Source organism: Centropristis striata, chromosome 17, assembly GCF_030273125.1.
Source record: "Centropristis striata isolate RG_2023a ecotype Rhode Island chromosome 17, C.striata_1.0, whole genome shotgun sequence".
Classification (NCBI taxonomy): Eukaryota; Metazoa; Chordata; class Actinopteri; order Perciformes; family Serranidae; genus Centropristis; species Centropristis striata.
The window spans coordinates 9314721-9340324 of NC_081533.1; the positions used below are offsets into that span (position 1 = coordinate 9314721).

Genomic DNA, 25604 nt, shown 5'->3' on the forward strand with positions numbered 1-25604 from the left:
CAAATCAGCTCCTGTTTCATTAACTACAGACTTCACTTCAAATTTGTCACAAACGTCTTAAGGATCAACCGAAAAAAAATTGTTTGTCAAAGGTCACTGTGAACTCACAAAACAGGTTTTTAGCCATAAATAAAATAATGAATGCAATGATATAGAAAAGAAAAACAACAAAAATCTCTAATGGGATTAAAAGAAAATAGTTTCAGTTTTAATTACTATAATAACCATAACCTCCCACCAAGTTTGTGTGTAAAAACATGAGATATTTCAACACCAGGTGAGTTTTAATGCATCGGCTGATTTCAGGTCTCCGTGGAGATGATCAGTAGTGTCCGGGCTCCAGCACCTCAGCCAGGTGCATGGCCACCTCCGTCCAGGGGGAGGTGCTCCGCCCCTGGGGGTGTCCTCTGTGCTGGACCTCCACGATGTCCTGTGGCTCAAAGTAGCGTGGGGAGGCGATCCTGGAAGGGAAAGCTCTGGGGAACAACGCCCTCTCCAGGACGTCCAGAGGCAGGTGAGGGGCGGGCCGAGGCGTGGCGTCCCACCTGGTGGTGTACTGAGGCCGGCCACGCCCGCCGTCCCTCCACACAGAGACGTTGTCCCGCAGGTCCGGCTCTCTGAGGGGTTTCTCTGGCTGGAGGCCCATGAAGATGGTCCAGGGTCTGGAGGAGGAGGCTGGAGGTTGCTTGTCCTCCAGAAGAACTCCCTGCGGGCTCTTCAGCAGGCGCTCGGCGTGTTTTGGATTAGAGCTGTTCTGATCTGATGAGAGGCAACCGGTGTGGTACTGGCTCACCAACTCTTTGGGAGAAAAATCCTTCAGGGGAGGAAAACCTTTAGTGTTGGCCCACTCTGCCACCTTCTCATCGATAAGTGTCTGAAAATAAACACCAGGAAAGTCTGATAAGTTTCTATTTATGCTGGAATTATGCTGCAAATGTCTTTAAACTGACCTGCACAAAAGTTACTTTTTTTTTTTTTTGAATGTTTTTATTGGCATTTGTAATTAAACAAAAACAAATTGCAGATTCCGTAAGTGTACACAATAACTCCCCCATTCCCCCCATTGTCCCAAATCCTCTAAGGGAGAAGAAATTACAACAGAGAAAATAGTGCAATAAGGAAGACAGAAGAACAAAAAAGTAACAGCTGAATGCACTGCTAAAATAAATAAAATAAAATAATGGGGGGGACAGCAATGGTTTAAGTTACCAGTTTTCACCTACATATGCAACGATATCCTCTACTAATCCCAGTTTGTCACATCAGTCAGATTATCGAAATAAGTCAAAAAAGGCATCCAGACCTTATTAAACTTGTCTTTATTACCTCTGAGGGTGAATTTAATCTTTTCCAGCTTAAGGCGAAACATAATGTCCCTGATACACCTGGCATGGGATGGGGGTTTGGAGCTCTTCCACTTTAACAGTATTTGGCGACGGGCAAGTAAAGTAGTGTAAGCCACCACAGGGTACATATTTAATGGCCCAGGTACAAAAGTTACATTTTAACCAATTGGTAGATATCAAAATTAACCCTTTCATTTTTTTGCATAGAGCCACTGCTCTCTTAAATGGAAAATGGACAAAAAGTGAATTATTTTCAGTTCAATAAATGGTAGGGGGACTTTTTTTTTCATAGTCTAATACATGCCAGTCATTGGCAATAATTATGATTTTGATGCATTGCAACAACTCTTCAGTGCTCTATAATACAGAAACTATAACCTGAGTGGAAACCAGTAAAACTGCACATATTAGCGCCATAGGGTAAATGTATTTTCGATGCCCAGTTAACTACAGACCTATTATAGAAGCAGAACTTCCGAGATAAAAAAAAACCTCACCCTTACCAAAATATATGCCATATGCATTAAAACAGCCAAAATTATTTTTGAAAACACATTAAAAAGCCAATTTCTGACAGAATACATTTCATACTTATGTGTGTGTTTTCTTTGACAGATTACAAAAAATGGTTCTGATTTGTGTATTTTGCGCAGATTCTTTTACAGTTTTGGGAAGTGGTGGAATGTAACTAAGTACATTTACTCAAGTACTGTACTTAAGTACAATTTTGTGGTTTCATTTTATGCAGCTTTATACTTCACTGCTCCATTACATTTACAGGTAAATAGTGTACCTTTGAGCTGACAGCTTTAGTTACTTTTGAGGTTGAGATTTAACATGAATACATTTAAAATGATTAGACTTTTTCATTTTTATTAAGTCGATAAAATACGCCCTGTCTTTACTAAATTAACATGCTCCTTAAACAAATGCATAAAAAAAAGAATAATCCAATAATATGTTGTGAATATATAACATTCTATGCAACAAGTACTTTTACTTTTGATACTTTCAGTAAATGTTGATGCTGATTCTTTGGTACTTTTACTTCAGTAAGTTTTGAATGCAGGACTTTTACTTGTGGTGGAGTAATTTCACAGTGAAGGATAAATACTTTTACTGAAGTAAGGGATCTGAATACTTCTTCCACCACTGGTTTTGGGGTTATTTATGCATTAACCCTCATTGTTAGATAACAGGATTTCCAAAACATACAAATTTACCTTTCTATTGTGATTATTCACTTTGACCATGTCCACTAAATCACTGTACAGAGTTTGAACCAGCCTCCTCTCCTGCATTTCTTTCTTCTTGTCTAACTGCCACATGCAGTTTTTCAGATACCTATACAAAAAAAAACAAGACGTCTGTTAAAAATCCAGTCAGTATTATTAATTCTGGTATGAATTGTCCTTTCAGCTTGCTACCTTGCCACCTTCCTGCGGCACCAGACGCGGGCCAAATCCAGAGGAGTGTGTCCCATGCTGTCCCTGGCCGACACGTCTGCTCCAGCCTGCACCAGGATCTCCGTGCAGTCCAGGAGGCCTTCAGAGGCGGCCAGGTGCAGCGGGGTAGTCCCTGAATCTGTGGTACTGGTGATAACAAACAAAAAAATATCCCGTCTTCTTAGCTTCATCATCATTATCTTCAGTGTCATCATCATTGTCATCACCACCACCATTACTTTTGTCATCATAATCATCATCATTACCGTCATTATCCCACAGCAGCAGCTATAAACATCCGCCATCATCTCATTGTAATCATAATTTTACTTTTGCACACTAGGGTGGTTTTTATTCTAAGCTTAAAACACTTGGTGATTGGTGAGAGCCACTGGATCCAGCTGACAGAATCCATAAATGAAGCCGTAATAGAGAATAAAACTGAGAATAAAACCACACTACACTGAAAACCTGCACAAAGCAATTATTCATGAAACGAGGCCCCCTACACGTTGATGTCGGCCCCGTTTTCCAGCAGGTATCTGAGGCACGAGGAGGTGCTGGGCGAGCTCCGGGAGGACAGGACCATGTGGACCGGCCGGCGGCCCTGGAGGTCGCTGCTGTTGATCCACTCCTGACCGGACTCCACCAGGAGCTGCACGGTGGCCAGCTGGCCGTAAAGGCAGGCCATGTGGAGCGCTGGCAGACACTGCAGGATGAGACACAAGCAGTGGCGGTTCTAGACCAGTTTTACTGTGGGGGCCAAGCAAAGATTATATTTAAGCATTCAAAACTTTTATTTTAGCTCATTTAAAAATCTCATTGAAGTATTTTGGAAGATACACATACACTGATTGAAACAATGACACTTACCCACAATAATTCTTTTCGCACAACAATGACATTTCTCATTTTTGTGCACAATTACTTTTTTTTATTTTGAAAGTGCAGTATAGTGAGAATTATCTTTTATATATATATATATATATATATATATATATATATATACATGTATATATATATATATATATATATATATATATATATATACTAATAGTTTAATTGTGCAATAAAAGCTTGTATGTGTATATATATATATATATATATATATATATATATATATATATGTATATATATATATACATACAAGCTTTTATTGCACAATTAAACTATTATACAATAGACACATTCTGGGTTCCTTTTGTGTACAATGAGATATTGTTTGAACAAAAAATAGGTAAGAATTGTTCCGTCGTTCATCGTTATAAATTGATCAATTTAATATTAATTTGACACAGGGACCACAGCAGGGGCCAAGGGCTTCTTCACAGGGGCAGTGGCCCCTGTAGGCCCCTGTGTAAAACTGCCACTGGACACAAGTTAGGAATGCAGTAACAGTATGTATGCTTACTCAACAGTGTGGCTTATTGGGATAATTAATAAAGTGGAGCTGTAATTTATTACTCACACCTGTGAAAGGTGCACATGTGAAAATTAAGGACATTAATTAAACTTCTGTTTGAGTTCAGTCAATTTATTTTATTATTACATTATTTTTTTACAAGTACAGCTGAAATGTTTAGTTGATTCAAAGCAAAAAAAATATTGTAAATATTTAAAAAAAAAAAAATTATATGTAATGTAATGTAAAACACCTCATGATTTTCTGCTTTTCCTTTAAATTAGTTTATTTTTATTTTTATATTTTTAATTATAAGTTCAGTTGCACTTGTTTTTAACAAAAAAAAATTGAAATATTAAAAGCATTCATGATTTTAGTACAGCTGCATTATTACTGTGTTGCTAAAATGGCATTGCATTTGGTGAAGCAAGCATTATGACTTGTTTAGGACTCGAAGCTCAAAGTTCAGGACTTGGGACAGTCTTGAACTGGGACTTGAGTCCTTGAGACCTTTGCCTGCTTCTTCTTCTAAGTGAGACTTTTAAACACAATATTTTCTATTCTGACATTTCACCTTTATTTGTATATTGTATGTGGTATTTGTTCATCAGTAAATGGTTGGAGTGGGCCACAGCCATCTGTCCCCATACTGTAATGTTAGTCAGCCTACCTGTCTGTTTATACCGACACGCAACTTCTCTGAAACAACAACAACATCTGTAAACACGTGTCCACCTGGGGGAGCTTTGTGGGTGAGTGTCCTGCAAAATGAAATCATACAGAAAGTACACGGTTTTAAATCAGAAATCAGAAATATCTTTAATGTCATTAGTGTTGCTCATGAAGTTGGAATTAACATTATTTACCTCTTTCCATGAAATGATTGTGACAATGTGATTTATTATTGACAGATAAACGGTATATCTTCTCAATACTGTATTATTAATCACTTCCAAAGTGACTACTGATGTATCTAAATATGAGTGTGTTTGTGTGTGTGTGTGTGTGTGTGTGTGTGTGTGTAAAAGCATAAAAACGGAGCAAAAGACACTATAAAAATAGGCCTATTATAAAATAAATACATCTATATAACATGCTATAGGGCAAAAATACAAGCAGGAAAAGGCAAGCAACGGTAATAGCAGCTTAAAAATGCTATTAATACTACATGGCACACAAAAAAAAAATGTAAAATGACACGCCCCAAATTGAAAAATGACCGCTGAAACATTGCTTTTTCAAATTTTTTACAATTAATAAAATATAACGTTATAACGCTATTTTGCAACGTTAGTCACAACGGAAGAACTTTTGTAGATGATTTTCTTCGAGTGAATAGTTGAAACTAAACCACAGAAAGCATCTGGTTTGACTTTTGTAACAGTTTTGATTTAATAGCAGGAAAATACCCGGTAAACTTAAATATTCTTAATGTTTTTACCGGTTTTTACACCTCCGTTTCCAGGATTTGTTGACAGGTTCCATGGTTGCAGTGAAGAGTGGTAACCAGGAGACGAACCCTGATTTACGGCACCTCGTCCAGTAATGAAACGACTGTTGTGTGTTGTATTACAGTTTTTCTCAGTCGCTTTGATGTATTTCTCACATCAATATTAACATTTGCACAACAGTTAGTTCAACCTCCACAACATCTAGTTTGTGCACATCATAGTAGCAGTTTATTATTCTAGTCATCAATCGCTTTCATACAACTCTCTGCTGTTTTATAACTTTATTAATGTCATGTCAGTCAAAATTAACTATACTTGTGAATGCTGGATACTCATTCCATATAAAACTAATAGTCCTCATTTCATTTCTTGAGTCATTACAAACAAAAATGTATATAAAACTAGTTGTCAAAATCTGTCAAGCAAATTTTATTAAAAAATGTAAATCCTTTTCTTCCCCCTGAAAATGTCTCCTAAATTGGATAATTTCTCTCAGGTAAATCTCAGCTTTCACTGATGAGAAGGGCTGTGTGACGCATTAGTTGCAACCAATGATAAGCCAATTCTCTACAATCACTCAGAGCTGAATCCCATAAACACTTTACAACAACAAGCAGGACCATTTCTACAATCCTGTGACACAGAAATGCAAGGTCTGCTTCGTGGAAGAGGGGTGAGGGTGCAGGGAGGAAGGACATGTGATGACATCACAGCAGAGTCCTGCAGAGGGTGGACTACAATACTTTCCTCGCTGCATTGCCAGAGATGATATTGGCTGTGATGTAGATGAAACTATGTGGCCAGACAGAGAGGAACGCCTGGATGTGCATGAATGATTTACAGTACTATGTATGTTGTATGTTCAATTCCATAACTGCAATATTGTTCACAGTTGTGCACAGCTCTAAGGGAGTTTATGCAATTAGAATTGCAAAGAGCACATGCAGTAAAAATGTGAAACATGCATATTCAGTGTCTTTACCTCACTAAATACAGTAATGTATAACTTTACAGTAGTTTTCAAATGGCTCTGCAAATAGTATATAGTGCTGTCTTGAGCATTTTCAGGTAGCGTCACCAAGATCTGACTTTTTTGCACTGGAAAACATTTCCAGAGGAAACTGTCATAATGAAAACATGACAAAGCCTTTTGACTATCTTGTTCATAAACATGGTGTCAGGACTTTTCATCTTGATCACACTGACACTATTCATTGACATGAATACTTGCTTTTAAGGAATGAGCTATCCATTTTGAGCAAGTCACACACTTTTGCAGGTTAGCAACTAGGTTTGCAGTTTGTACTAATTGTTTTGAGAAATGCACTGTTATGCAAATGTAAATAAAAAACTGTAAATGTGTGAAATAAGTCTATCTATCTGTTTGAAATGTGTTTTATATCATCTTTATTATTGTACCATGTGTTGTGTATCCTTGCTTTTTTGCTGTTATGTATTTTATTTAGAAATATAAAGCAAATTGAGTTTCTTTGTGATAAAAAAGGTGCTCTATGTGTTAAATATAGCTGCCTTGCCTTAATTACTTAGCTATAGATTAGTTGATTAAATCGGCAGATCTGAATTTTTTCCCCCACAAACAATAATGCTAAAGCAGCACTTTATATTTCGTGTTTCCCAGGGATGTGCTTACTAGTTTATTCAAAATAAGTTCTTCAGCATGAAAATTTGACTTGCGAGATAGATAGATAGATAGATAGATAGATAGATAGATAGATAGATAGATAGATAGATAGATAGATGGCTCATAATAATTAATGAATAATTTGATTTTTAATCCTTTCTTTTAATGGTATCTGTTGTCTTTGTGTGTGTGTATATATATATATATATATATATTTTTTTTTTTTTTTTTTTGTGTGTTTTTTTTCTCCCTAATATCTAATATCTGTGCATTACAAAAATAGGCTCAGTAAAACCCCTATTTACAATATTAATAATAACATGTAACGTGTATATAATGTGTGCAAATCGGTGCAAATATATGTATGTACATAATGTATCTTTTTATATGCAAATTTGCTTGAACGTTCTTTGTAAGTCCCCCATCTGTAGTTTAACCTGCTGTGACAACTAATAACTAAAGTCTTATCTCAAATATAATCCCAGAGGCGACAGAAACCCCAACTGCTGGTGACAGAAAAAAGTGTGTTTCTATTAATACTTAATTATTTAGAAATTAATACAATTTAGGATATTTGCATGACATAAAACAGCATAATTTGCTGCTGGTATTTATCATTATTCTACTGTTAAAGTTAATGTCAACGTCAAGTATTTGTAATGTGGGAAAACGACTATACGCATGTCCACAGCTGATTGGCTGTTGCCCCCAGCTGCAATATGATTGGCTAGTTATCAAATCCTGATTTCGTCATTGGCTCTTAGTGCAGCCGTTAGTTTAGTGTTGATGATTGTAACTGCGTCACCGTGTTAGCTACGATATCTGTGGATTAACTTCGACAGTAAACCTTTATAAATGTATCTTTTGAAGAAAAACTTGACATTCGGTGCTCACTAGCAGCCGATTATTGCTCTAAACGAAATCTCTGGTAAAAATAATCGTATTTATCGGGGTGTGTCTCAAGGACAAAATGGCTAACTGCTAACTAGCTTGTTGGAGAAAACGGCTACTCTTGTTTCACACTGTGGAGGTGACGTCACCTGGTCAAAAACAGACTCTGGATCTACAGCATCTTTCAGAGAGGATTACCAAACATGAAAGCAGCGGGACAACACCGTAAAGTTGGAGTTGGCTAGCCAAAGACAACAAGTAGTGAAGAGAACAGGTATGTGTTCAGTTGAATAATCACCTGTGGGCACACGTGGGAGTGTGTCCTTGTGTAAAATTATAATTTTCTGCTCCTCCATCTGCCCAAAGTAATTGTTGTCTCACCATTTTTCCCGAAATACCCTCAAAATATTTAGTATTTGGATGGTATCATGCAGATCTAACTAGGTCCATTTACTGTACATGAGTACAATTTTAAGGTACTTGTACTTTATTTGAGTATTCCCACATATTCATCTTTATACTTCTACACTAAATTTTAGGGGCGAATGTTGTACTTTTTACCCCACTACATTAAGCTGCCAGCTTTAGTTAGTAGTTACTCTACAGGTCAAGATTTAACAAGAAAAAATGCAATCAATTTCAAGTGATTACGAATTTAAAAAAACAACACATAAAAGTGTGTTAAGTAGTTAAATTAGCCCTGTAAGCAGCATTACAACAGTAAAATAATACAATATTATATTTGGTATATATATATATATATATATATATATGTGTGTGTGTGTGTGTCTATGTATGTATATGTGTATAACAATCTGAGTGGGGCCTTTCCATAAGGAAGTACTTTTACTTTTGATACTTTAAGTACATTTTGATGGTGATACTTTTGTACTTGGAGTAATTTCACAGTGTGGTATTAATACTTTTACTAAGTAAGGCTTCTGAATACTTTGTGTTATTGTGCAATATGAAGGAAATTATGTCATCCATGTTTTCTTAGTTCTGTACTGTTATTAGTCATGATGGAGCACCTCCAATACTGTTTATTCCCTTTTCTATCTCTTTTTAAAACGTAAATAAAAACTGAAATGGTAAGTTGAATTCAATTTTAGAGTGAAACCTTTTTTTTAAAAACACCTTGCTTTTGACTTCTGAGCAGATGCTCAGAATCAGAAAAGAAAAAATGTGCTGAATAAACTAGGAAAATGCAGGTACAGCCACCTGATAGAAGAGTTTTTTATTCAACAGACACACTCATGTATTACAGATGCAGTCTTCTTCAGCATGCAATTGTTCGCTGTTCTTCCATCTCTTGAATTTAAGCAAAAAATAAAAACCCACTTCCTAAAGCAGCATATTCAGTAGCACCTGTTGGTTTGGGTTAAAGTAATAGCTTGTGACAGATGTGGGCAGATGAGTGGCTGCAGGCACAGGAGAAATGGATACTTCCACCCTTCAATATAGAGTCCACAGCTCTCTCCTCATACATCCCTGGTGTGTTTGTATTGATAGTGCATTAGGATTGGAAACTCGCACTTGGCCTGAGTAAAGCAGATCAATCCTGCCAATGCTGTGGAGGCCTCAGTGTCCCTGTTTGATACACTGAACCCTGGGCCTGCAGCTATGCGTGAGCCTGATATGAATCGGAACAATTATATTCTCCATGTCTCTTTGGGGCGGAGGAGTCGATAGGCTCATTGAGCTCCAGGCCTATCTGATCACTGCTATTGACCACTTGACCTTAGACTGCACTGAGTGGGACACATGTGTACGATTGAGTACAATGAAGGTTTACAGTACTAACTTTTTAGCAAATTAGACAAGACAGAAAGATTCAGTTACCAGACTCGCATATAGGTGACTCGGTTTCACTCTCATTTTAGTACGAAACTTTGTGCACTTGTCCTTTCGCATTGCTATTTATATTTTCTTTGGGAGCTGTGGCCGCTATTTTTATAGCTTCATGGCCTAAGGGTAGCAGAGATGCCCAGAATTGCTCAGAATAAAGCAAAATGAAAATAAATGAGAGACAGAGGGAAGTAACTCACACTGCCACACACTTCTAGTTGGTCATAAGTGATGATCGCGAGGGGTTACTTTCGTATGTGTCTGTATGAGTGTTAATAATTAACTGTTATCCTAGAGAACAAAATGTTCAGTGACACACTGTTGCTAAAATTAAACATTTCTGCCTTTTTTAGCAGCATCTGTTGGTGAAGAAAAAATGTCCCCATCCTTTAGCACAGTTTTTGCACTGAGAGGCTGAAATTTGGTATAGAGATGAAGTGTGAGGTTGTGTGTTTCTAAATTGCGTTAACACGTTGGTCAAAAATATTTTTTTGTTTGATATGTAATTTTTAATTGCTTGTTTTTTCATGCTGAGTGACTTAATTATAAGAAATGTATTAGCCAGTTCTGGTAAACACAAGATTAAATAAAAGTGGTGCTCAATTTTACAGATCCGTCAATTAAATCAATTAAGTCGTAGGCTTTTAGTTCCTCAATATGTCAATAATCTCATTGTCCACTACCTTTCTTTTTCTTTTTTTGTTTTTAATACAAATGTCTACTTCTTATGGCTTAAATCTCAATATCTCATTCTGTATATGATCATTCAGTTCTTTAATTTGTGACTCCTCCTTTTATTCTCTGTCACTCAGAGCGGTCAAGGTCCAGTTGAGGGTCAAGGACGGGCCATGAACCTCTGGCTTTCTGCTCCGAGCTCCCCCAGAGCCTTCGCCTTTATCACAACATGGCCACACTGCGACTTTGATGACAAATGCATGTGTGTGCGCAGAAAGAGTGAGTACAAGTTAACTGCACGTGTTTGTGTGCATGTGGGTGTACTGAGGTTAATAGTAAGAGCACGGCCCCTCTGCGGCCTTAGCAACTTCCTTCGACCTCGGTCACATGTCACAGAGGTTGTACAGAGCCTTTGGTGTAGAGCTCTTTCATGTTTGACTTTCAGCACAAGTCCCTGGACGACGACCCCCGACATGACCTCTTTCTTGTGACAGCTGAGTGTATGTGTGTGTTTGATTGTCCATGTACTGTCAAATTCAGTCTCTATAAAGTGTATGCGGCTTAAAATCTTAAAAGCTTTCTGCCATATGACGTCTGTATTGAAGAACAGTTTGCAAGAAATGTAGATTAGAGTAGCTGCTTATGTGAGTGTTTTGACCTTAAGTTCAAAGCTGTACCGTCTATATGTATTTCTACTACACTGAAATGCTCATTGCAATCAAAAAAATACAATGAAACTGTGTGTGTGTGTGTGTGTGTGTGTGTGTGTGTGTGAGAGAGAGAGAGAGAGAGAGAGAGAGAGAGAGAGAGAGAGTGCGTATGCATGCATTAGCTACAGCACATCCAGTTGGTGCACAGCAGATTAGCAATGGGCCGATCAGAGCTGTCTAAACCTGCTTAGGGCGAGGATGAAAGTGAGATCATGTCCCAGCAGCCTCACAACCGGCTCTCCCATTGGTCCATTACATCATCCAATCACATCCCATCTGTTTTTATTTAACGTATTTCAGTTCATTTGAGTGGAAATACATGCAGCCTTGTGTATTCTTAATCTTTTTGTTTTACTATGCATAAAATCGTATCCCTCCTTTTTTTAAAAAAAATTGTTTTTTTTGCCTAAAATTGATAGTAGTTTTTGCAAATGGAATTATGCAAAGGGCCATTCAAAAGGTTCTCTGCTGGAACATTGGCTACTTGGACACTCTGTTTGGGTTTTTGTCAGGAATTAGCTTGGGGCTCTGTGTGCTTGGAAAATCCTGTGAACTCTGATGAAGCGCTATCAAAAATATTTACCATAAAAAGTCTTTTGTATTTCCTGCTGCCTTTTTAGAGACAGAAAACTGGCGTATATGTTTTTATGATTTTGAAAAAGAGACAAAAGTGATGGACGGCAGAAGCAGTGAGTGATTTGATGAGGAATAGATGCTAGAGAGAACACACAACCTTGATATGCCTTCATATTTGATGAGCCACCTTACTGGGACCTTGTGCCCGTGGGGCTTCTGAACTCTGCTTGTGTAAGTGCGCTGATGCCCTCACTTTGCTCCCTCTCCTATCCTCATCTGATCGTCCTCTATCTTTTTCTTCCTGATCCTTTTTCCTTTTACTCCATCCCTTAGCTCCTCCTTCTGTCCCTTTTCCCTCCTCCTCTGTTCTCTCTCTCTCTCTCTCTCTCTCTAGCTCTCTCTCTCTTTCTCTGTCTCACTCACTCTCTCTCTCTCTCTCTCTCTCTCTCTCTCTCTCTCTCTCTCTCTGTGCCTCATGCTCAGCCAGGCGGCAGCGCGCTAATGCACCATGGCACATTCTGCAGCTCCGAGTCACAAAGCGACCAGGCTTTGCGCAGTGACCGCACGGCGACCTCCCTCGGTATCGCTGCACACAGGCTCTGTGTTGTACCAGGGCCTGTTCAGGGCGAGGATGGATGGATAAGTGGGGGGGTTAGAGGATAAAGAAGGAGAGGAGGAGGAGAAGAAGCAGAAGCAGAAGCAGTGCTCTACCACTGACCGGTATGATCTGATCAAACGACAGTGAGATAAATGAATTGCGAGTACAGAAAGGTTGAAGCACCTTGAGATCTCCATCTAAAAGACACTTTTGTGCCACATGTGAATTAACAAAGTGTCAAACCACATGAGGAAGGAGCTTATGCGTGCAGCTGTAGCAAATGGAGCACGCAGCATGTCGAATGCCTCTTTGACCAGATTAATCTGTAAATCATGTACGTGGGTTCCTATATAGCAGAAATCCGATATTTTTGCAGCTGAGCCACTGCTGCCACCGGACATTTATATTCTGTCAACGATTATTGAAGGTGTGAAAGGAATTCCTTCTTTACATCTCCTGTCCTTTCCTGATGTCAGGCCGTGCATTTTCATCCCTGAGGTCCCGACAGACATCCTGCCATCACACCTTACCGTTTCCCCAAGTTTTTTCCACATCCTTCAGTCATCAAAGTTCAACAGAAATGACCAGAGGGAGGGAGAGATAAAAGGAATGAAATAGTGAGAAAATTATAGAATGAGGCCTTAAAGGTTAGCTGTTCGAGGGTAGAAGGGAAAGGAAAGACAAGAAAATAAACATTATAGCTTTAGATAGTAAAGCTCAAACTAACTGATAGCAGACCTGTCCTGTTTTATTTATGTTAATTGTAGGGGGTGGCAATTAAAAGGGGTAAAGGCTTGAGATGCCATAAGCACAGATCAAATTAATATATAAATAAAAATCACTTGCTTTATGTCCTTGTAGCCAAATGAGTTGAATTAAAAGTCAGTGAAGTGCTTAGTTTAAATATAAAATGAAGCTCTTTCAGCTTTTACACGTCTGCATATGACAGGTTCCACTTTTCTGAACAAGAAAATAAACTGATTAACATGCATTAACTAAACGTATATTTCCAAGATTTCTAGAGGAAAATCAGAAATCCAAGTTGATGGGACTTCAATTTTGAGACTCCACCCCCTTGGAATCCATCACTGTGGTCTCTGTAGTCTCTGTGGCGCTACCTGGATCAAGTTCGGCTGTTCAACCTCCAATCTATTCATCCAATCAGGGCACTCCATGTCCAATGTAAGATTGGACGACAGCCAATCACGGCACGTCTTTGTCCAATGTCAGATTGGACGGCGGCCAATCACGGCGCTTCTGTCCAATGTCAGATTTGATGACGGCCAATCACGGCACTTGTTTCCAATGTGACAGCGACGTTCAAAGTTAGCGGTCTCCGGGCATTTTACTCTCGGGAATTCAGCCGGAGAAAACTCATAAACATAAGTGATCGATAAATGTTTTTTTTATGTATTCTCAAACAATCATCACAATAACCTGCCTCAAGAGTTACTTTTGTCATTTTAATGTCGAGGCACATTACGTTTATCGGCAATTTTCGGAGGCATGTTAGCAATAGGTTACAAGTCTATGTAAAACGATATGATGTACTGTTAACAGTAAATGTTTGTAACTCATACTCAAACAGTCATTCATTACAAGCTATTTTTCTATCTGCCACATAAGGAAATATTGTGATAGCAAGTGTCACATAACGTTAAACGGCGATGTCCGCCGGCATCCTATTAATAGATAATGCCGTTCATGTAAACAACCAATTCCATGTCATAAGCGATCAATACATTTTTACATGTGTTTCATATGTTACTATACTTCCACCTGCAACATAAGGCAATATCATTTTGTGTGCTTGCTTGCAAAAGCACACTAATTGTTATTCCTCGGGACTATTATTCTTCCGTTTCTTCCGTGTCATTTTTCGGTCGACTACTCCTCCCAGAGTTTTTGCCGCACATACACAAAAAAGGTATCAAACCGACCGGCTCAGCCATGACAAGTGTGCTATGACTTTTCTAAGGGTTTCGACAAACGGTTTTCAAATTATTCTGCAAAAACACGTCAAAAAATCCCCCCAATGTAACCCTATGGAGAGTCTAGAGTGGTGATGTCATCAAACAGAGTGTAGAGGCAGAGAACGAATTGTCAAAAAATAAATTTGAAAACTGCACTCCAGGCCGCAAATTTCACTCTACAGAAATAATTTATACATAGAAACGTAGGAAAATTTGTCCTCTCACTCACAATCCTCTGGTAAAGCTGTCAGAGTTATAGTTTTGGCGCAGGACGCACAGATGCACAAACAAAACGCATCAACTGCCTCATTGGCTCCCATATTAAAAATGCAGGAAGATTTCTCCCAAAAAATTTTTTTACAGTTTTTTTAGATCGCTCTAACAAAGCTATTTTTTCATCTTTCTTAAAAAAAAACATATGTAGACGTTCAGGAAGAACTCAAGACGCTCAAAGTGAAGTCGGATCAATGATAGGTATTATGGTTTTGTCAAAAATGCTTTCTGTTCGAGGCCAGAATTTTCAGTTTGTCCACCTCTGGCTGCTCAGTGTGGCAGAACTGTCAGTTACTTTCAGTTGATTACTCTGCTCTTATTGGTCGACTCCACCTGGCCACGTGGTTGCTTAGCTACCAAAGCCCCCCCCCCCTCCTCCAACACAGACATTCTAACTGATAACTGTCAGTTTACTCTAAGTGAACAGACTTCATAAAACATGAGACCTTATAACTTGACCATACATTGTCCAATCTTCCTCAAACTTGTCATGCATGATGATGGTTCATCAATCACCAGTTCTTCATAACAATATTTCATAAAGTCCCGCCCTTTTTGATTAGCCACGCCCCCTTTCATAACTTTTAATCCGTTTGTCCTAGATACTTGTATGAGGTGTCTGTGAACTCAGGACAGAGTCCCTGTTTAACTGCTGATTTAAGCAACGAGAATCAAGGGCCAGAGGCAAGCACACAATCAAAATTTCTTTAGAAATTTTCTAGTTTTGATTGCGAGTGTCACAATAACTTAAACAGCGATGTTGGTCGGCCTCCAAATAACGCCGTTTTTGTAAACAAAGTGCATGATGTTCTCTTGACATGGTGATCAGAAAATGTGTTTAATGTCATACTCAAACAGTCATACATACAGTATACACGCTATATTTCCACTTGCCACACAAGGTATTGTCCTATTAATTGCGAGTGTTACATTAAGTTAAACGACGATATCCACTGACATGCTATAGATAGCGCTAGATAACGCCGTTTATGTAAACAAACAATATGATGTACTGTAAACGGAAGCGATCACTAAATGTTTTAACTTCATATTAAAACAGTCATATGTAACACGCTTTATTTCCATCTGCCAAACAAGGTATTTTCTTTTTAATTGCGAGTGTAACAGTGTGTTAAACGGCCTGCTATTAATAGATAACGTTGTTAATGTAAACTAACAATATGATGTACTGTAAACGTTATAAATGACTCGTTACCGTTACTTGCATAGTATAAATGAGGAGTATCTGTAGAATACATTAAACGGAATCGGTGCATTTTTCATCATCATTACATACACAATATAAATGAAGAGTATCTGTATAATACATATTATCATGAAAAGTATCCTGCACTTTGTCCTCATAATTTGAAGATTCGTCAATTAAAAACTACTTAAAAGACAGAAAAAAATATGATTTTAGCCCATCCCCACTCTCTTTTTCACACCAATTCTCTACAAAAATATAATGATCATAAACTTTCACAAGTATATTTTGTTATTCTTATTATTTGATTATTCAGATGTTGTTTTTTGACTGTTTTTACATAAAGTCAGGGATTGGTACCTTTCACATTTGAACCGGTACGGTACTGATACCCAGTACCTGGGAATCGGTACCCAGTATACCCAGTACCTGGGAATCGGTATCGGTACTCCACAGTACCAATTTTCGGTACTTTTGCGTTTGTTTATGTGGTAATAAATGTTAATTTGTTTAATAATAAAATCTCAATTTTTCAATCAAGATGATGCTGTCAACACAGAGGAGCGCTCTCAGGTGCAGGAAAAAAAAAAAAAAAGGTTGCAAGTGCACGTGTGATTTGTTGTGATGACGTCGTAGCTGTGCTGCGCAGCACCGGTCAGACAGTATTGTGGGCATGGCATGGTTGCAACAAACAAAGTTGAGTCGGGCTGCTCTGTGCACATATCGAGGTTGACGCAGGAGTCCAAGGGATTTAATTTCACCGAGGCAGTTTGGAGTAAAGTGGCATGTAATATTCCTGAGTTGAGGAGCGGAGTATTAGCGGAGGACCAGAGATGCAGCAGCTAGCTGCTAGCTGTTAATGACTGGTCTACAGAAGAATGGTGAGAGCAAACGGAGTAAGAAAGGTCCAATCTTGAGGCAGACGAAGGCCAAGACATTGGTAGAGACATTGGAGAGTTAGCAGCTGGCGGCTAGCAGGCCTAAAGCCGGGCTGTTCGTCTCTGCCGGGGTGGGAGACAGGACCAGACGAGGAGGTAAATAAAATAAAAAAATAGTGCGATCGTCAGCACGCTTGTTAATCAAAGACGTGAAATGAAAACAGGTTGAAATCAATGATCAGTTTAAAGTTCACGCTGTTTAGGTACCGAAACATGAAAAGGGTTGGGCTGTTAACCGAAAGGTTGGTGGTTCAAGCCCACCCAGGGACGTTTTGTACTTAAATATCAAGGCAACATTGCCCTAAAATAAAAAACCCAGTTGAGGTTATGGGGAGAAATGTTTGAGAAATCAAGAGCAAAGGTTGAAGTATGACTGTGGCAACCATTTTTCATGTCATTGTAAACAGAGTAATTAAATTCAAAGTTTAGAAAGAAAATTACCTTTTGCTTCAACAGGTATGCATAGTACAACAAATTAATCTCAAATGCCAATCATTGGGTGTTGAAGGTCGATGCCACACCCTCTTTGTATCCAGATAGGCTGGTCTCTGTGGCGCAATCGGTTAGCGCGTTCGGCTGTTAACCGAAAGGTTGGTGGTTCAAGCCCACCCAGGGACGTTTTGTGCTTTAAAAAAACAGGTAACTTTATCAACAGGCTAGTTGTCGTTGTTGGGGGCAAAGCTTTGAGAACCTATGGGTAAAATGAGTGCTGCACACCGACCTTCACCTCTAAACTAAAAGTCCACTTAAATATTACAAATAATCCTCTGGAAATCCTGAATACTCATATTTCATAGATATATTTTCATATTTCATCTCACTTTTTGTTGCTGAGGTCAAAAGTAAACCACAAATGTGTCCAGTAACTCATTAAGAGTTATGTTGAGGTTTTGTTCTGAAGATCATTAAAACATTTAAAGGGTTCATCTTCAGAGGAGCATGAAAGTGCTCAATACATTTCACAGCAAACTGCTGATTATATTGTTCTATTTCTGTAAACAAGTAAACAAGACATGACTTGAATTTTGCAACAAATTGAGAAATTGGCAAACATAGAAGTCAATAGTAGCTAAAATTGGGTGTGGTTTGAGGCTTGACACCACACCAACTTTACCAGTATTAACAAGGCAGCTACTATGTCAAGGGTAAAGCTTTGAGAAGCAATATGACTGTGGCAGATCAACCCTGAACCTTTAAAGGAAAAGTCACGTTCATCCTCTGGAGACCCTGAATATTCATGTTATGTTTAATAGAAATCTCAAGACTCGTTCCTGAGGTCAAAAGCAAACCACAAATGTGTCCAGTAAAACTTCACTGATAAAGAGATAAGCTGTAGTTTTGTTCTGAAGATGTATGAAAGTCTTCAGAGGAGCATGAAAGTGCTCAGTACATTTCATAGATAACTGCTGATTATATTGTTATATTTTTGTAAACAAGATTTGACCTGAATTTTGCAACAAATTGAGAAATTGGCAAACATAGAAGTCAATAGTAGCTAAATATGGGTGTGGTTTGAGGATCCAGGCCACGCCCCCTATCCCTTATGTCAGACCTGTCTCTGTGGCGCAATCGGTTAGCGCGTTCGGCTGTTAACCGAAAGGTTGGTGGTTCAAGCCCACCCAGGGACGTTTTGTGCTTAAATATCAAGGTAACATGAAGGGTGTTTCCACTACAGGCCAATACCCGGAATGAGGCGGGTCTCACTCGCCGAAGCGCTCCTAATTTGAATACAGGGTGTCTTTTTTTTGTCCCTGTGGAAGAGCTAACTGCCACTAACAGCGGCTCTTCTTCACAAGCCGGCCTCCGGCTCGTTAGCGGCTCCTTAAGAAGAGCATGAAGGAGTCACTGGATTTGTCTCCAGTCTCTTTCTTGAAAAATCCTGGCTGAATTTAGCAACAAAGTCGCTAAGTTGGGAACACTGCTTCACCGGCTTTTACAAATGGCTTGTGTTGTTGTCGTGAAGAGTCACATCCTGGTTAGCGATCTATCCAATCAGTAACCAGGCTGTTTTCAGGGGAGAAATCTAATCTTCTTGTGCTAATGCTTTATTTTCAGTTGTTTTATTGCTCAAAAATGTTATGTGAGTTATATCACAATTGCCAAGAGAAAATAAATATAATTTAAGTTTACATGCACTTTACTTGAATGTTAATACAGTACTGTAATTATTTTTTTTTTAAACTTTTGTAGTCCATTTTCAGTATTATTGTGCTAATGCTTTAGTTTCAAATGTGTTATTGCTCAACAATGCTATGAATTATACCCTGGCTGTTCATATGGGCATAAAATGATCAACAGGTACTCTGGTTAATTATTTGTGTAATTCTACTTATTATTGAATCGAAATCAAATATTATTGAACCAAATCAAATAAATGAATGATAAATGTTTTAGTTGGTCTCTCTCAATGGCATGGTTAGTCTCGTTGGTCAGGTAACCCCGCCCCCAACCCCTGAAGTAGCGGTTTGCGGTTCAAGACCAGCAAAGAGTTGGTGCCACTGTTGAACCAGTTTTCCTGGCCAGGAGCTGGCTCTTTGGCGGTGGAAAACCAAAGAACCGTGCAATTGGGCACCGGCTGGGAACCAGCTCTGGTCGAAAAGCACTACATGAGCAAAGGTGATGAAAAAATTAGAGCACTGCTGTACTGTAAAAAAAGCTACATCTGCAATATAGGCCTTCAGCTGTATGGTGGCATAGTCACTTCAGAAATGCACAGTTCAGCTGAAAATAGTTAAATAGTAACAGTAGCTGTAACTACAAATCATATTGACCATTTTGGTACCATTTAATAAACGGTGGTAAACAAATTACTTCAAAAAAATGTCAGATCACTGGTTTCTCAGTTTCAGATATCCAAAAACTTTGCTGTATAATTAAAAGAACACTTAATTAAACCACCATGAGTGGCAATATCTTCAAAAGGAGTCTGAAAGCTTTACTGTAGTTTGTCTAGGAATGTTATGCTTTTACTCGTATTCCTTTGTCCCTCATTCCGTTTCCCTTTTGTAGAATATAATAACATCACTTTTCACTAATGTGTCGTAATTGACCAAACTATTTCGTGAAAGTTAAGTCCCACGTGTCAAGAAGAATGGGCATTTTTTATATATATCTTGTGGCCATCCACAATGATGTATTTCCATTAACAAATAATAACAAGAGGCTTCTGGTAGACGAAAAGAAAATTATTGAGTCCATAGTGAGCTTCAGAACTGCAGCATTCATAAGAAAAAGGCTTACCACATGTAGGTTGGTGGGACTTGAAGTTTGAAACAACACCCAGTGTGGTCTCTGTGGCGCAATCGGTTAGCGCGTTCGGCTGTTAACCGAAAGGTTGGTGGTTCAAGCCCACCCAGGGACGTTTTGAACCAATCATTTGTAGTGATAGTGATACATGTATGAGCAAAGGTCAAAATGTGACTGTAACACATATCTCCTCAGTGACATGATAAGAATAACCATAGGTGCTTTCTTGTAGAACGTCAGAAAATGAAAAACCTATTTAGATTTGCGTATACCCCTAATAGGAATGTACCAATTCCAATGCATTTTAAAACCAGGGCTTTAGAGCACCTCCTGCCTTGAGTTCACTATGGTTTCATTTGTCATTAACCATAGTGAGCTTCAAAATTGCACCATTCCTAAGAAAGGGACTTATCTTCTTTTCCCCCCACATGAACCTCCTGGACTTTCAGAGTTCACTGGTTCTCCTGCTGTGTGAACTCACACTCTGGTTGTGTGTAAAGCGCCAAGATCAACTGCTCAGCAACACCATTAACAAGGTCAAATTTACAAGTATCCGATCCTTTTCTGTCAGGAGATTGCACTCGAACAGCAGCAGCAGCGAACAGTTACACTATTAACCTGCACATGAACATAAAGCTTTGAAAGAGGAACTGAAACGCAACCACCACAACACACGCTATAGCCGGTTCATCCCATATGTGCTAACGCTGCATGTGCGTGCAGTTCGTAATATATGCATGTGTGTGTGATTGCTTTCCCCCACACGCATGCATGTGTGTTGTTACTGACACTGCGACCCTTTATAATGTAGCGACCTCTCCTCTTCTATCCAGGTCACGGAGCATTGGCTCATCCCGGTTCATCAGCAGGACAACGCTCTACAAAAACCATTGTTCTCGTGACACGCATCCTGATTGTATTCATAAAATGTGGTGTTGGTACAGATAACATGCAGTAAAAATGCAAATGCCATTGGGACAGCGATACCACAAACAGCTTCGGGACAGTCGGCCACTTTATTATGTGTACACACTCTGCCTAGACAAACATGATACGACAGGAAGTGAAAGACGCACACAAACAAGGGCCTGCTCACAGTGTAAATTGTGTTTTTTGCCTGAGGTTTTTTATATATTCAATTTAAGTGTTCGCATTATGCTCCTTTTATGAACCAGGGAGCTGAAATTAGGCCAAAATAAACACAAAAAGCAGAGGATGGGGGTGGGGATGTGGATGGCCAGAGGTTTGTCCTTTAAACAGATGACCCGACAGCTGATCTGATGATTTCCCCCCTATAAAAAATAATATCCTGACAGTTACTTTGCTCTCAAGAGACATACAGCAGCCACACTCGTCTAATTACCAACTTAAATAATTCAGCAGTATGGCAGCTACATGCAGAAACATTGAAATCCATTTGGACCGACAAGACTAAAAGGATGTAGCCTCATACCTTGTGTACGGCATGTTGATCGCTGTATTATTGATGCGGGATATGCTGAGTGTTTTATCAAGCTCAGCTGAAACTGAAATAGACCTAAACTTAACCCCAAAGACTTCACCTGTCATAATTCACATGTAAATCAGAACAAAAGACATTATATCCATAATTAATTGATATCTATGCTTTTTAATGGGCTTCACAGCTCTGAAAATTAATATTTTGCTGTATTACAATATACCTTTTATGAATTCCATTTGAAATATGCGCTCATCTAAATGCCATCAATCATCTGTAAGGTTTGTGTGTAAAACTAATTAGGGAATTTCTGTATAATATCTAAAAATTCTTAATCAAAATGTTATCTTTTCAGAGAGAAAGAATATAGCCTTTTTTAGCTTGACAGTGAGCATTTTTGTCAATATCAAGACTATTATGAAAAGGGTTCACAAGTTCAAGAGGTTGGAGAAGAACTCCCCTTTTATCAGATGTAAAAATCAACAGTGTTGATGTTTAAAGGTGTTCGAGGCTGCAGAACAACAAGGACACAGTTCAAACAAAGTTCTCTCATTTAAAAAAAAAATATGACTCAGAGAAAATTCAAATTATCAAACCAATGTTCCTCTACTGGAATAAAAAGAGAGCTGTCAGTGCTATATTTGCTGCAGTTGAAAGGTTTATTTGTGTTTGCTTGTGTGGGATGATTAAAATATTTTCACTCTTCTTTTAGCTGGAAGTTGCATTAACATAAACCTACTAAAGAACTAAAAATTGTGCGATGTCACAATGTCTCAGTTTAAAAAACTATTTTGTGCATTTTTGACACAAAAACCCAAGGTGGAACACATAAGCTAAGTATGCTTAATGAGGAATCAGCTGTACTTAACACTTACTTAACACATTTTCACCATATAAAACTGATAATGTAAGCAAACTGTTTATTTTAACACATCCCACAGACAGACAACACCATCGACATTAATTTAGAGTGGCGTTTCTGGCAAACCCATGAATCAAACCCAATATTGACTCTCATTTTAGCTCTGTTTTGGTCTACGCCAATTCAATAAAGCAATAAATATGTCTCTTTAGCTACTGAATGCTCCACTGTAATTGCATTTCCATCGAATTGTCAAGGAAATTTGTAGCAAACCTTTGAAATGTCGCAAAAAACAAATACACATTTTTCCATCTACTGTTTGGAATAAACTGCAGCATAGTCGGTCAGAGGTTGGTGGAATTGGCTATGCTTTACGCATGGCTGTGATCTGCCAGTAAACACAGTAGAAGAAGTAGAGGTTGTGAACTGTGATCAAAAGTCACCTTTTTCTTCCCATTAACCCATTGGTTATAAAATGAAAAAGTTGTGATGTTCTTTCATGTCATCTCTTATTGGTTGTGTTTCATGCTGTCTGAAGACAAATTAAAGAATATACAAAACTCACTTGGCAAAGCCGTTTCCATATCACATTTAATGGACCAAAACTTTTTTTTACTAATTCAAAACTATCTCAAGCAAGCATAAAAACCTTTTGTGCAATTTTAGGCAATTTTATATTTTCGTACAGCTTTTCCAATGCAATAATTAAAAATGCACATAAAAATATGTTTATGGACCATAGCTACTGTACCCCACCGGCTCTCTAGGTAGTGTATGATGGTTTGGGAGCTTTTTGCTGCAAACAGCTGCCTGCTGCTGGAAACTAGCTTTCTGAGAGGGGGGGCAGTGACTCAGGTTTAGGAGAAAGATGTGGTCCCATTTGTTATTTCCGCCCCCGAACATACTATAAGTCTGCTAGTGTGTGTCTGTCGGTTTAGTGTGTGTGATCCTCACATCCCCTGGCATCCCCCACAGTGACGACACTAAGGTCTGCCACCCTTCCTGTCCAGCTCCTCTTACCAGGGGTCACGACAACAGTGGGGCACAGAGAAGCGGATTTTGATGCTGTCTGGCATGTTTGGGCTCTCCCTGCATTTTCAGTCAAGTCTGGATGCAGACACCTACTGTGCTACAAGTATTATGCTCTTACAGCTCATGTGTGTGAGTGTTTGTATCCGTGACAAAGGATGATGTGTTTTTTTTAACACATCCACAGTTATGTGTTTCTCTTTCACACACATACTGTATATACATTGGCAGTAACAACATGTGGTGGTCGACCATATGGCTCAGATACTCTGTCAGAAGTACTCTTTATCGCTAGACGTGTGTGTGTGTGTGTGTGTGTTATAAGCACCCCCTTATATGATGTTATTTAATCTAATTTGAAAATGTGTGGATGCGATATATGTGTGCCTTCATGCGTTCACATCTGTCTATCTTCATCGAGTGTTGACGTTCGGTCTTCATGCGCTTTGGTCATGTGTTCGTACGCCCTCAGGGAGAGCGATATGACCCAAACAGCCAGGTCATGAGCATGCTCAGTGTTGCCTCTCGGAGTCAGGCGAGGGTATCTACACATGCTTGACCTGGGGTCCCCTTCACAATTGTAATCAACATGTGTGAAAAAGAAGTCTGGGCATGAGAAATCAGGGTTAAATCACACCCCGGATCAGAGTCTGGCTCCTCTGGTTCCCAGGTGTCCTCTCACCTCAGATAATGCTAATGTGCAGAGAAGATGTGCTGTTTTCATAAAAGCAAAGGACAAAGAGAGGGTGTTAAAGGTTGTCTCTATTAGCTCTAAAAGCAATGAAGAACTCCCCTGGAGACGTGCAGGCATACAGTAGAGGGTAAACTGTACATCATCTGCATGAGCATCCAGAGGGAAACACCTCCAAAGATACAAATACACGGAAAATTGAGTTTGACATACTGCATGACAGTATGGAAGTAGATATATAAACTCTAATGTACACACACACACACGCACTATATAGACGCTTATGTGTATACACACACACTCACACACACAACAGTATGTTCAGTAAAAAGTCATAGTGTGAGTCATGGAGGATGACTTGTTTGTTGTTTTGGAAATGTCCCCGTTGTGGGACTAATAAAGGAATCTTATCTTGTCTTGTGCTTGTTAAAATTAAATCAGTTGGGAAATGAGTTGAGTTGGAAGTCTTAAGTATGTAGTACTTCTTTTGAAGGTGGTCAGAACTGTACTCTGTTGCATCTGTAAAGACATGCTATGAAATTACTTTTTGAATTGAACTCTGCCATTTAATGCATCAGGGTGTTATTTAAAAAATGGCCCAAACAATGAAATATATACTCCTAGTGCTCGGACAAAATTATTCTTATTTCTCAAGAAGTACCTCTAATTACTGGATAATTTTACATTTTCAAGCCTCCCAAAATAATTGGTGACATGGTCATAGTAATGTTGACATCATAATTTTGTTTTAAGGATCGTAGGAAAAACACTAAGCTTTAAGTATAAACTGCAAAAGACCTACAATTGGTTTAGATCTGGTATTTTAAACACTTGTGTTGCTATGAACTGAGTTCCCATCAATGACAATTCTTATTTGCACGTGTTTGTATCATCGCAGTATGTTAGTACCTTCCTCATCCTCCTCATTGTCTCCCTGCTACCAGTCAGCAGCTGCTGAGGAGCTGTATGCTTTTATATCACTGCGATGGTGCTCTCAGGCAGTGAGAGGAAATGACATCTCACCTCACCCACACAGCCAACACAGGCTTTTAAAAACCTCTGAGGTCCTTCCCACAGCCATGTCCTCACCAATATTACACCGCCAGCCTAAGAGCCGCGCTCCCTGCACTGCTCTGACCTAATGGGCTGTGAAGCAGCGAAGGGAGGGAGGGGTGGCCTGACTATCTCTCACCTCTATCTGCCTTTTTTTCCTCTGGTGTGTCTTTCCCTATTTTTGGTTTGATTTCTGTAATTCATTTTCTAAAAACATGTATTGCTTTTAGTGCTAGATGGGGGATTTAGCTCTGCAGTATTTTTGACACTGAAATTGCTGGCCTAAATA

The 25604-nt window shown here is 38.9% G+C and overlaps 1 protein-coding gene and 3 non-coding genes across 4 annotated transcripts; 3 read left to right on the top strand and 1 right to left on the bottom strand.

The window, feature by feature from the left end:
- Positions 1 to 265: 265 nt before the first annotated feature.
- On the bottom strand, positions 266 to 5688 carry ankrd53 (ankyrin repeat domain 53). Its single transcript, XM_059355204.1, has 6 exons — positions 5635 to 5688; positions 4864 to 4954; positions 3301 to 3500; positions 2774 to 2938; positions 2570 to 2690; positions 266 to 874 (listed from the first exon to the last, which is right to left on the bottom strand). Exons 1-6 carry the CDS (start codon positions 5676 to 5678, stop codon positions 323 to 325), a joined length of 1173 nt encoding a protein of 390 aa, XP_059211187.1. The 5' UTR covers positions 5679 to 5688; the 3' UTR covers positions 266 to 322.
- Positions 5689 to 17519: 11831 nt separating this feature from the next.
- Positions 17520 to 17593, top strand: trnan-guu (transfer RNA asparagine (anticodon GUU)). Its single transcript has one exon. It is a non-coding gene; the product is annotated as a tRNA-Asn (tRNA).
- A 936-nt stretch (positions 17594 to 18529) lies between these two features.
- trnan-guu (transfer RNA asparagine (anticodon GUU)) lies at positions 18530 to 18603 on the top strand. The gene has a single exon. It is a non-coding gene; the product is annotated as a tRNA-Asn (tRNA).
- Positions 18604 to 20262: 1659 nt separating this feature from the next.
- Positions 20263 to 20336, top strand: trnan-guu (transfer RNA asparagine (anticodon GUU)). The gene has a single exon. It is a non-coding gene; the product is annotated as a tRNA-Asn (tRNA).
- The last annotated feature ends 5268 nt before the right edge of the window (positions 20337 to 25604 follow it).